Consider the following 11,897-nt stretch of genomic DNA (forward strand, 5'->3'; position numbering starts at 1 on the left):
GGAAAAAACAACTCCAACAAGTTATGACAAATGTCCACATGTAAATGACCACATGCAGGTAGCACTTCCAAGTGGTATTTTCAAACTTAGCACACAATGTTCAATTTATAAGAAGAAACTTTTTTTAAAAATTAGGCTATTGTTTTTTCTGTAAAAGACTATCTTAATTTGTATGAAGAAAACAGTGACACATTCCTTCCTTCTGCATTGATTATATACATTTTAATACAGAACATCCATTATCTGGAATTTGGAGATCTAAAACATCTGTGTTTAACTCAAGACTGAGCAGTTCATAGGGAACATTAGCCCACGTTGTACAAAACTGCATTTATACTGTAAATACTCTGTTCCTTCGAATGATGCAGACAAGGCAGACTATTCCTTAGAGATGAACAGTTTTAGCTTCCAAATGCAATGGCAAGGTGGCCATGGAAAATAAGATCTGCACAGTTCAACACCAAGGCAGTAGCATTTTGAATTTTTTCTTTGAACTGTATAGAATAAGGCCTAAGATTCAATTAAAACAATCTCTCAGCATATAGAAATGAAAGAAAGAAGTATATTACAAGATATTCGCTTTGCTTTCTCTTGGGATAAGTAATCTAGACCAAGTTATTAACCATTTCTGAAGAAGTCTTTATTTTCCTGTATTTGGCCAATTAGCTCTCAAACTGAGAAGAATCTCAACATCCCTTTGAGCCAGTTTATAAACTCCAAGTTCATTTAGTGCTGCTGTTGCAGATGGCTGGCTGGGCTTTAATGGTTCATTTTCTGAAGCTGACTGCAGGACATCCTTCAGAAGCAAAGCAGAGCCAATATTCAGGTTCAAGATAATGCAGGCTTCTTTTATGCTAGAGGAAAAGTTACATGGATTAATGTAAGCAGCAGAAATTTAAGTGTAACAAAAAACCCTTCCATGCTCCATGTTGGTTTAGAAATATTCAGATTTCACCCCCAATCAGCTGAGGATTTTGATGCTGGACTATTTAGGACACTCTGGGCCAGTGAAATAGACTAACCAGAAATGAGGTAGCAGCTTCTCATCCCTGACAGCAACTAGACTGCCTCACAAGGCAATTCTGAGTAAAGTAGTCCTTCTAACAACAGTTTGTTGTGTTGTAACTGTATCTTTGACTAGTTTCTTTGGCCCCAGATTCAGAAGTTTGTGCCTCTTAATATTCCTTCCATGATTTTATCTAGACATCCTGACTGCACAAAATACTCCAAGACACATGCCATAGCCTGTTGCTGTGTGAGTTCATGCTGCAGAATCGCTTTCCTAGTTGAAAACATCAGACACATAAATGATCCACACATTTAAATTGTGGATCAAAACTAATTGAAAAAATCTTGGTTTTAAGTAGAACACTTGTATATCTCTAGACACACCCTTCTGATACCAGTAGATCAGAAGTTTGCCTACTTACTGCTTGAAGTAGTTTTCTGGCCTCTTGCAGTAATGCGAAAATAGGGGGAACAAATTCCGACTCATGTCGAACTGGAGTTGTGCTGCTCCTCCTTCATTGAAATGATTTGCCATAATGATCTGCAAACACAAAGAGGTGCATCTGCTGTTTGAACCAGTCACTGACACCTACAGGGCGCTGCACAGGTCACACTGATACCCACCTCCTGATAGATGTGCAGATCCACTTTCTCTGCAAGCATTTGCCAGAAGATTTTGAACAGTGAGTGGCAGAGCTGCTGCTCCAGTTGCAGCAAACGGTCTCGCAGTGTCTGCAGCATCGGGCACGCCGTGCTCGACAAGGACATCACTGCTTGCTCTGCTTGGGAGGGTAAAGACAACCACCTAAAGAAACCATTGCACTGCAGTCATTAGAGTGAAATTATTCATGTTACAACAACTGAGTTCAACAAAGTACAACAAAGTTCAAATTACCCTTTAAAAAGAAATCTTACCCATTTACAATGTTCCAGAGAATCCTTTCCCATTTCTAATCTAAAAGTTATCAGTCTAATGCTGTGTTTGAATTTCATTTAATATTAAACTCATGCTTTAGTTATAAATCTCTGAACATGTCATTCTAGGGAACCCCATCTAATCTGAAAATTGTTGAGTTCTATTCCTTTTATTAAGTACTTCAGAAATTCTACTCAGAAGAAAATATTCAAGAAGCCCTAGGAGTCTGTTAAGACAGAACAGTCATGACAGGCCATTTTGCATAAAATCTTCAATACCACTATGAAGACAATAATTCCTGCTCAAAATAGAAAACTAGAACTATCCAGAATATTTCCTAGGATTTTAAACTAATACATCTACTAATTGTGGAACTGCTTTAGAAAACATAGCATGACAATTGTCCCCAGGTAAGAATAAAGAGTATTTTTCAGAACTTACTACCCTGCAGCTTTCCTACTCCAGAAAAAAAAATTACTGCCTATTATCTATTCTTGCCTTTACTTACCTCAATATTTTTAACAGGAAATAATCCTGTAACATGCAAAGAGATTAAATAAACAGAATCACCTCTCTTTTTTGTACAGCTTTGCAGCATCTTTGACCTCTCTGAAGACATGATCTACTTGTCGTGTCAGCATGTCGTGCTTGAGGCGCTCCAGGAGGTTGATCATGTCATCAAAGACGGAGCTCTCCATGGATGCCAGCTGTCCCAGCTGGAGCTGGCTCATGGTGTCACTTTCTGCACGGACCTCTAGCTCAGCCTGCTGCAGCTGCAAGAAGAACTAGGCAAACAAAACCAGAGAGGAACACCATAGAAAATAATCTTGCTCCTTGAACTTTTCATTGGTACTTTGTTCACACAGTTGTAGAAAACACTCTCCTCTGGCACATTTATAAAGTTAAAAATTTAAGATTTTAAAAACACTTTCTTGTCCTTCCCTGTGGTCCTGATTTAGTTGAAAAACAGAACATGGTGGCTTAATCGTAGTGATGGAACTGATACATGTTTCAGATACAACAGCAGATAGGTAAAGGGAAGAGATCTAAAGAAATACTGAAAAGATATTTTAAGATTGACAGCAGCATGCTTTTAAAATACCCTACCTTGGTCTCCTTAAGATCTGCAAAAATAAACTTTAATTGTAATTATTTAGCAATGATTATTCATTTGAATCATAAATTTACTGTGCTGACAACAGCAAGAAAATGAATTTAGTTTATCGAGATCAATGTGACATTGTGGCAACAGCTTGTTGGTTTTGCTTTTAAGCAGATCAAGACACTAGTAGATGCAGTTAAACAACATGAAGGCTGCTATCCTACCAAGTCAAGATTATCCCCTGCTAGAGCCACAGCTTCCTGTGAAGACAGTAAGAATTTGGAGGCAGCCCACAGCCCACACAATGCCTTATTCTGCACGCTCCATGTGTAAAAGGTTTTTTGACCTTCAGCAGCAATAGCTGCAGAAAAGCTGCAATTCCTCACTAGGCCGTGCTGCCACCAGGCTGTTGTACAGCAGTCACTAATTCCCAGTTATCAGTGAGTGGCCTTTCTGGGCCACACCTGAACTGTGCTGCAACACAGATACACACATGGATCTGTCTAGGCTCTCCTGCCATGGGAAGAGTTCAAGCACCAGGCAAAGGCTGCTGCTCTGGTTCAGAGATCTTCAAAATCAATTCACCTTTTTTTACAATAAAAAGCATGTAAAAGAGACTAGGTTTTTTGGTCTCTTCAGGTTATTCCGTTTCCCAGGCTCTCTCTGCATTTCCCTAGAAAGTTTATAATTGACAGCTTAGGCTTCAAACAGTAACCTGTCCTTATTTATACATCTTTTACTAAATCCAAATTTATATCTCATTCTACTTTTTCAGTAATTAATTCTCCTGAATACACCCAAAAAGCACTGAAAACAAAATGTTTGTTACAAAACAAACATCCCAAGTCCATTTTAAAGTATTTTTTTCCTAAAGAAGAATATTTACTTTTACTTACTACATTGTCAGCCCAGTCTGCCAGCACTGTTGCTATGTAGTTAACAGCATTAAGGATTGCGCAGTATCGGAATCCCAAGGAAGCTCTTGTCTCTTCCTTCATCACTTGAGTTAATCGTATCCTGAAATCATCCACTAACTCCTTCTGTAGGCCCAGGAACTGGAGTTTTCTGGAAGCTGTTGGAAGATTCTTATACCTGTCTGGAAAGACATTAATAAAATGGTTTTAGGCTTTTCAACATTAAATAAAAGCTTTTCAAAAAGAAACATCACAGGCATCAGGTACATACATGCACCACTTCATGCCTGTGAGAACATCAAAAAGTCAGTATTTAGTTGTCAGTGTTTAAAACAGCCAATATTTCAACGTTTGCAGGGAAACTGCCCATGCAAAAGCTAAACATGCAGACTTTCTTCCCCCTCCTGATTCCACGAGCAGTTTGTACTCTAACACTTGAGGCAATGTGTGATAACACCACACCCTCCAGCATGGCCCCTAAAGCATCCTCACACCGAGAAAGACAAAGCCATTGGAGATGCAATGGTCTCCTGAAAACAAATAACAAATTCGCTCTTATGTACTGTTGCAAAAAAAGAGAAGTTACTTAATAGCTTCTGAATTGATACAGATTCAAAAGAACTATTAGGATTTATTACTCCATTGCAACAAAGTATATTCTGCCAACTATGAGAGAATATGGTAAATATCAAATGTATATTTATAATTATTATTTTGCAAACATGTCACTAGGTCAAGATTACTCATGCATGAGTTAGTGTCCAAAATACAAAATGAACAGGAAGTTTTTATTAAACTGCAAATATCACAGCTTTGCACGTTTATTTGGTGACTACTGCTGACAATGAATATTTAGTAAACTATTTAGTAAAGAAGTCTGTTAGCTGAAGGTTTTTTACTGCTCATTACAAACAAGAGCAATGCCCATAGATATAATTACCTGTTATAACTAACAAGAGAGTCATAAAAGTTTCAGCACAGTCTGGAACTTTCATTTCATCTACATCAGTGATATCTTTGTACTGTGATATCCATGCAGCCTCTGAAGAAAGCATAGAGTCCATTTTCTGAAGAGCAACTGAAATGCAAAAAACTTATAAGTTAAGTTTTTAATTAAAAAAAAGTCTAACAAAAGCTCCTCTAAAGTATACTAATATAAAAGCCTTATCTCTGGTAAGTTAAATTTTGCATTTTCAGTTTATAAAAAATTACTGACAAGTCGTTTCATACAAAACCAGCTTTAATATATCTATTTGCAACACTGTTAGCAGAGTTAAATGCCAGAATTGATTGGGGGGTTGGTTTTGTTTTTTAATATTTGGCTTGCTCTTTTCCAATATATTTCTTCTTCATTTCTCAAAAACTAATACCTTGCCCTTATTTCAATTTAAAGTCCATCTCTGTCTGCACACACATGACATTTGTCTAAAAATAAGCCTACTTGATTGCATACAGCTTAGGGACAAGTGTTCCACAAAATACAGAGGCACTGTTGAAACCTAATCAATTTTTATTCAGAATAATTACAGAGCATAAAAATACATATGTTTTTGGCAGTAGCCCTGTCCAAGTGACTTATCCTGTTTAAGAAGGGTAGCTGTGTAAGTAGACACATACTTTGTGACTGTTAAATATAAAGGCCAACAGAATGCACTGGAAGTCTTACATTTTTTTTCCACTGTTAGCCACCTCTGGAAGCAGGATTCTTCTGACAGAATATGCATGCAGCTGGGAAGGCTGCTGAGATAACCATGGACGCTGTATAACTCTCTCTCAAATAGAAGGACCTCATCCACGAGGTGACAAAAGAGTGTATCATCATACAACAGGCAGGGAATATCAGCAGCCAACTTCTCCAAAATCAGCATTACTAGAGCACGAGAGAATTCAAGCTTTGGAAGGAAAGAAGTGAATGTCAGAGACAGGAAGTACTGACACGTGCAAACATGTACACAAGAAACTGCTACTAGACTAAGTCTCACCACATACACATCTCAGTGGAAATAGGCCAAATATCTATCAGAAGCTGACTTTGATATTTATATTCACATTTACAATCCATTTCATTACTTACCCCAGCATTCACTGATGATCCTGCCTTGTCCAGTATTGGCTGGATTTTGTCATCAAGGAACTTTGAATGATTTCCAATCCACATAAGTACTTGTGTTAAATACCACTCAGGCTTATTTAAAAAGGAAAAGAAATTATTAAATGCATCCAAACATTTACTCAAGTGCTACTAGTATTTTAGGACAAATTTCTAAAAATACAACTCTCTTCCCCCACATGAACTCAGGTCACACAAGTCTTTCACTCTGTTTTACTTAACTTTCATTTATATAAAAGCATTATCAGAAAAATATTTCTGGACTTGCATTGTCTTAAATGTAACAAATATTGTGTTTCTCAAGCAAAAGTTACATTATTATTTCTCCTTTCTCTACTGCTTTCTCACTCATGAGAGCCTTGTTTCTGCTCCATATACTTCCTCCTGTTCTCCTGTGTGGCCCTTATTTCTTGGTACAACAAAAAGGATGTGCTCTTGAGAAAAGCTCTGCTCTTACTTTATTGTAATTGTACCTAACCTCAGCCCCACCTTCCCCCTAGAAGCAGGGAATCTATCACCCTCTCATTTCACATTTTAATGCCTTTAAGCTTTTTCAAGTTTCCACACCTAAAAGTATGGGCTGCAGGTTTTGATGAACTTCTTTCAGTGTTAGTGCAACTGGAAGCAGCTCCTGTTTCCTCACTGCCGACAGCTAAAGAACCTTCTGCTGAGGTGCACTCACATTCTGTGTGTCTGTTTCTCACCCCTGTATTCATTTTCACTTGTCTCATTAATTTTATCATGCTTGGGTTGTTGAGTTTTTTTGACAGTCCTTCCCCAGCTGGGCAAGGTCATTGTGAACTCTGAGCCTCTCCTCTGAAATACTGTTAATCTTGTCCAGGTTGCTGTCTTTTAAATATTTTACATTGATATTTTCTTTATTGCATTTCCCAAGTAATTACTAAACAAAAAACCCAAACCAAATTTCAGCAATGCCCTGTTGAAATATCTTTCTGACCTGACACTAGATTCCCTGTAACATTTTTAATAGGTTCTTATTTTTAAAATAGCTGTTCACCTATTGTTGGCAAATTCAATGTCTTCAACAGAAATTTTCCATTTGCTTTTAAAATAATTTTGTTCATATCTAAAACATGTTTTTCCCACTAACATACACAACAGTATTTTAAAAAGATCTGTAGTAGCATCTGTCAAGATTGCAAATGTATTTAGATTTACACAAGATGGTGATCATAAGCAGACCTGTGCAACAGGACTGTTACAAAACAGCTCCTAAACTCTCCTCCAGATGTTGCAGTGGCATTAATGCAATGAAACCTATTCCAATGGTAATTCTCAGATAAAAATCCTCAGTCTTTGAAGGCAATTCACACAGGAAGTGAGTCAGTTTCCAATTGATAAACTCAGCATCTCTTCTTTTATGTCAATTTAAAAATTCAACCCATTAAAAAAATAATTATTTAACAGTATCTTTAGACTAATCACATTTCATATCCAACATTTTCAGTTACATGAAGGTAGCAAAACACAGTGCCAAAAATCAAAGTCACAGCCTTTGAGCTCAAGAAATACAGAGCAGTGCAAAACCACTTGCAACAAGACAGAGGAAATTAATCAAAACCTGTGAACAGATGGGAGTCAGTCTAAGATTGTAATGATGCCTTATGAGGAGTCTGGGCAAGTGAAAAATATTGCCTCACCCAGAGAAAATGCCTGTGTCTCTGAAAGGTCTCCAAGTGCTATCTTGATGTCTGTCCACACTTAGATAGGCACAAGAACTGCACTGTTTTGAAGAGTCCTAATTTTGGAAAATGTGAAATCTATACAATTTAAACACAGCAATCTAGAGGTTGCTTACAAAGCAATTTAAGAATGTCAAACCACTTTCTCCCATACCTTGTTAAGGACATTGGTTTGTTTATTTCCAGTGAAATGATACTTGAATCTTTTCTGAAGAGGATTCAGCATGATCTGTATTGGAAGGATGACTGGTGGTGAAGGGGGTAAAGAGTACTTTTCTGGCAATTGTTTGGGTTTGGTTAACAGCTCATCTCTAAGATTGACAGTCAAGGATGGATGTAAGTGTTGAATTACCCCAGCACCATCATTTCAATAGAACAGGTTTATAAAAATGAACACTGCTTAGTTCTACACTATTGACTGAAGGCAGTACTATGAAAACAATACAATTCCTTATAAAAGATACTCAAAATATTCCACTTTATTAGTATTAAATATAACTCAGGCCTTTAGGGTTTATTTTTTCAATGACAATATATGTCCCTTAAGTCTGTTTGATTTAGGAAACTTGCAAGAACCCAACAAAGCAACATTTTCAGAAACAAACACAGTGGCTGTCCAAGAGACACACTTATTCATATTTGTTAAAGGAGGATAAAGACTCCTGGGATTAATAAATGCAACACATGATTTCCCATTTTCATGTAATGGATTTAAGTGAGCCAAACCTGCCAAACCAAAATTGTTACCAACTCAGGATTGTGCACAATGGCCTTGCATCTTTCCACTATGTGATTTAAAAAAAAAAAAAGCAGCCACAAGCCACAGTCACACACAGACACACACATACACAAAGGCTTAGTTGAGCTTTAGTTTTAACTGATTTTTTGTGAATTAATCAGGGACAGAATGAGCAGCAGTGCCCTCTGAGCAACCTCAAAGGCAGACTATGATTGCTGCACAACAGAAATCCTCCTGCAGTCTCCCCTTTTTGTAAAGTCTCCTTCCAAGATATGTATGTTTTCCCTTTTTTTCTTTCTGGGGTGGGACATATTAAAGTATTAAAGGTTATTTCACATAAGGCTATAAAAGGAAAAGAATTAACTGTGTCTAATAAAACACACATCACCATTTTTTCATTAACATGCATGGGTAATGATTCCAAACAGTGTAAGGCCAAATCCTCATGCAACCTAAACTGTGAGCTACCATGAGAGCATTGGATCTGATGACTTGGAGTTAAAATGTTGCTACTGACAAAAAGGACAACTTTGGCACTTGGCAGTTTCTAAATGCCAACCCCCTCCCCCCCAAAAAAAACCCAAACAAACAAAAAAACAAAAAAAAAAAACCCAAAACAAAACAAAAAAAAAACAAACCACTACCACCACCACCACCACCAAAAAAAAACCAACAAACCCAATCCCCACAACATTCAATTGTTAATACAAAGTAACATAAATTATCTTCTGTCTTTAGGGAGAATAAAATTTAAAATAATTCTTCTTCAGGACGTGCATCTCTAACAGTTTTTATTCTTGCTAAAATACACTGCAAGAATTTAAAGGATACGAGGTTTGCAGTTTCAGAAGCTGACAGAACAGCATCTCCAGGTTGCTGTACACCTCAGGAGCGTTGGCTGGTGCAGCAAGGCCAAATGCCTGGGACTGAGGTGGCCCCACAAAGGGCCAGCGGAGCTGTGTCAGCACCTCCTCAAAGTCACTACAACACAAAATAAGCACTTGGACACCAACTGACAGAACAACACAAAGATGAGGGAGTCACAGTATCTCTCTTACCTTGTCAATTTGTCCTTAAGGATTTTATGCCAGAATTTAACAGTGGATCTCACAAAAGCAAGAAGATGAGAACAAGATGACTCCTGAAGTTTAATATCCAGTTCTGCCATGAATGCTAGAGTACTGGCTGCCTCTGGAACATTGTTGGTCATCAGATATTGCTGAATGCTATCACTATAAAACACCAAAAACACAAGGCCAAATATTCATTAATGATAACAGAAAAGAATCATTCAGATATTGAAAAGTAAAGACAAAACTTTCCTGAATTTGAAATATTTTAATAAGGGGATAAACCAGGTCACCATTCTCAGAACATACATACAGCACTCAGAACTACCTGAGCTCTTCTATGCGAGAAATCCACTGGAGGTAGGCCAGGTGTCGCTCGATCTCCTCCACCTGACCTATCAGCACATCCAGATCCTCCATCCAGGGCTCAGCTTGCAGCAAGTGGCTATTGATGGACTCTGACAGAACAGTTTCCTCCTCCAGAAGCTGACTCAGAGACTTTTTGGAATCTTCTGCATTCTTTAAGGCATTCTGAATTCTTTTAGGGACTTCTGACGAAACTGTAAGTACCTGCATTGACGGAGATGTGTTAAGGCAGACATAAAACCACTGCACTGTGTAGAGCAGTGCCACTGTATATCAGGCCCACTGATACATTTAATTTAGTTAGAATCTCAATCAATCATACAGTGTGTTCAGAAGAAGAAAAAAAATGAAACAGAAAGATGCTTACCTGTTCTTCTAAATGCTTTTTGTTTTCAGATAGCTTTTCAATCAGGCTGTCTAGCTTCCCCAGGGAATCATAGTCATTTCCAAGTTCTCTTTCCACAAATTCAGAAACATAGTATGGGATATCACAGTGGTCTAGATCTCTAGTGACTTCTTTCTTTCTAACAGCAATGCTTGCCATGGCTTCTTCCTCTGCAGTACTGAGTATATGACTTCTAATTAGCCGACACTAAGACAGAACAAGCAAATATTATCTATTGAGGAACAAAACTCCATGAAAAGCTGGGCAATTCAATTTAAACTGAGACTGAAATACCATATTCATGAATTATACTGTCTTAAGTGAGACAATTTGCTGGCTTAAGTCAGGTCTGACAAAACCTTGCTGACATATCCAACTGGTGATTTATTATATATTAACTACCGAAGAGAAACACATCTGTTAATTTCTTCCTTCCCCAAGAGCATGAATTTTATTTAAAATAGTTCAAGAAAGATGTAGTTCCTACATATATAATACAGAAAATGTAATGAAAACTAAAAAAATTGTAAAATGCTAAGGAAGATAATGTTCCACTTTCCCTTTTCACAAGTTTAGGAAATTTCAGAGTTACCAACTCATGACAATTGTATTACTAGCAAAGTACCATGTGGGCCTTAAAATAATTTGGAAAGCAAATACATCACTGAAATATTTACCAAAAAAACCCCCCCACACAGTATAACATAAAAGACACTTGCTGATCCACACATTTGGCAGCATCCAGAGAAACCTGACAGTGAGAGGATGTTCACAGCGAAACAAAAAAGGCAACAATGACAACTGTTTGGCTAGTTCAATCCTCTACTTCTTCGTGTTACTTTCTAAACACTATTTGAAAATAAAACCCGATACACTTGCACTTCGTCTGCTACTACCTTTAATTAAGTTGAAATCCCTATTAAAACGACAACAGCAGCGAGAAAGGGGCGCAGCTGGTGAGCCTGAGTTGCAGAGGCAATAGAGAGCAGCAGGCAGAACAAACTGGGTGACCAAGAGTGCTGCAGAGGAATAATCGAATACAGAAAGCAGAGCAGAAAATTCCTGTTTGCAGCAATGTAAACATTATACAGCAGGAAAAAAACTAACCAAACGGTGCTCTTTGCATACGTAGTGGAAGGGATCGGGTTACACAAGACAGGAACAGGTGTGTGGGCGCATCCCTCCCGCCAGCTGCCTGCTCAGCCCCGCGGCTCAGCACCCACCTGGGCCAGAGGGCCGGGCCCTTCCAAGGGCCGGCTGGAGGCTCTGCGGGCTCCGGGAGGCTGCGAGCGGAGCGCCACCGACCGCGGCCCGGGCTGGGCGGCCGGGCAGCCCCTCAGCCGGGCGGCAGCTCGGCGAGCCCTTCCTCCCCGACCGCGGCCGACGAGCCGCCGCTTCCCCTCGCAGGACGGCCCCGCGGGAACGGGAGGGTGCGGGAGCCGCCGCCCGGAGCCCTCAGCGCGCTCCCCGCGGGCCCCGGCGGCCGCGGCACCGCCCCCGCCGCGTCAGCAGCGCCGCGGGTGACGGAGCGCGGGGCGCAGGCGCGGCGCCGATCCCGGGGCCCCGCTCCCCGCCCGCCGGCTC

General features: G+C 39.3%; 1 protein-coding gene across 1 annotated transcript; it reads right to left on the reverse strand.

The window, feature by feature from the left end:
- Positions 1-196: 196 nt before the first annotated feature.
- Positions 197-11,738, reverse strand: RINT1 (RAD50 interactor 1). Its single transcript, XM_066550833.1, has 14 exons — positions 11,537-11,738; positions 10,296-10,520; positions 9,891-10,132; positions 9,551-9,724; positions 9,324-9,473; positions 7,908-8,064; positions 6,015-6,125; positions 5,607-5,832; positions 4,881-5,018; positions 3,923-4,122; positions 2,495-2,709; positions 1,633-1,813; positions 1,431-1,549; positions 197-854 (listed from the first exon to the last, which is right to left on the reverse strand). Exons 2-14 carry the CDS (start codon positions 10,470-10,472, stop codon positions 641-643), a joined length of 2,304 nt encoding a protein of 767 aa, XP_066406930.1. The 5' UTR covers positions 10,473-10,520; positions 11,537-11,738; the 3' UTR covers positions 197-640.
- Between the last annotated feature and the right edge of the window lie 159 nt (positions 11,739-11,897).

Source organism: Molothrus aeneus, chromosome 5 (assembly GCF_037042795.1).
Source record: "Molothrus aeneus isolate 106 chromosome 5, BPBGC_Maene_1.0, whole genome shotgun sequence".
Lineage (NCBI taxonomy): Eukaryota > Metazoa > Chordata > Aves > Passeriformes > Icteridae > Molothrus > Molothrus aeneus.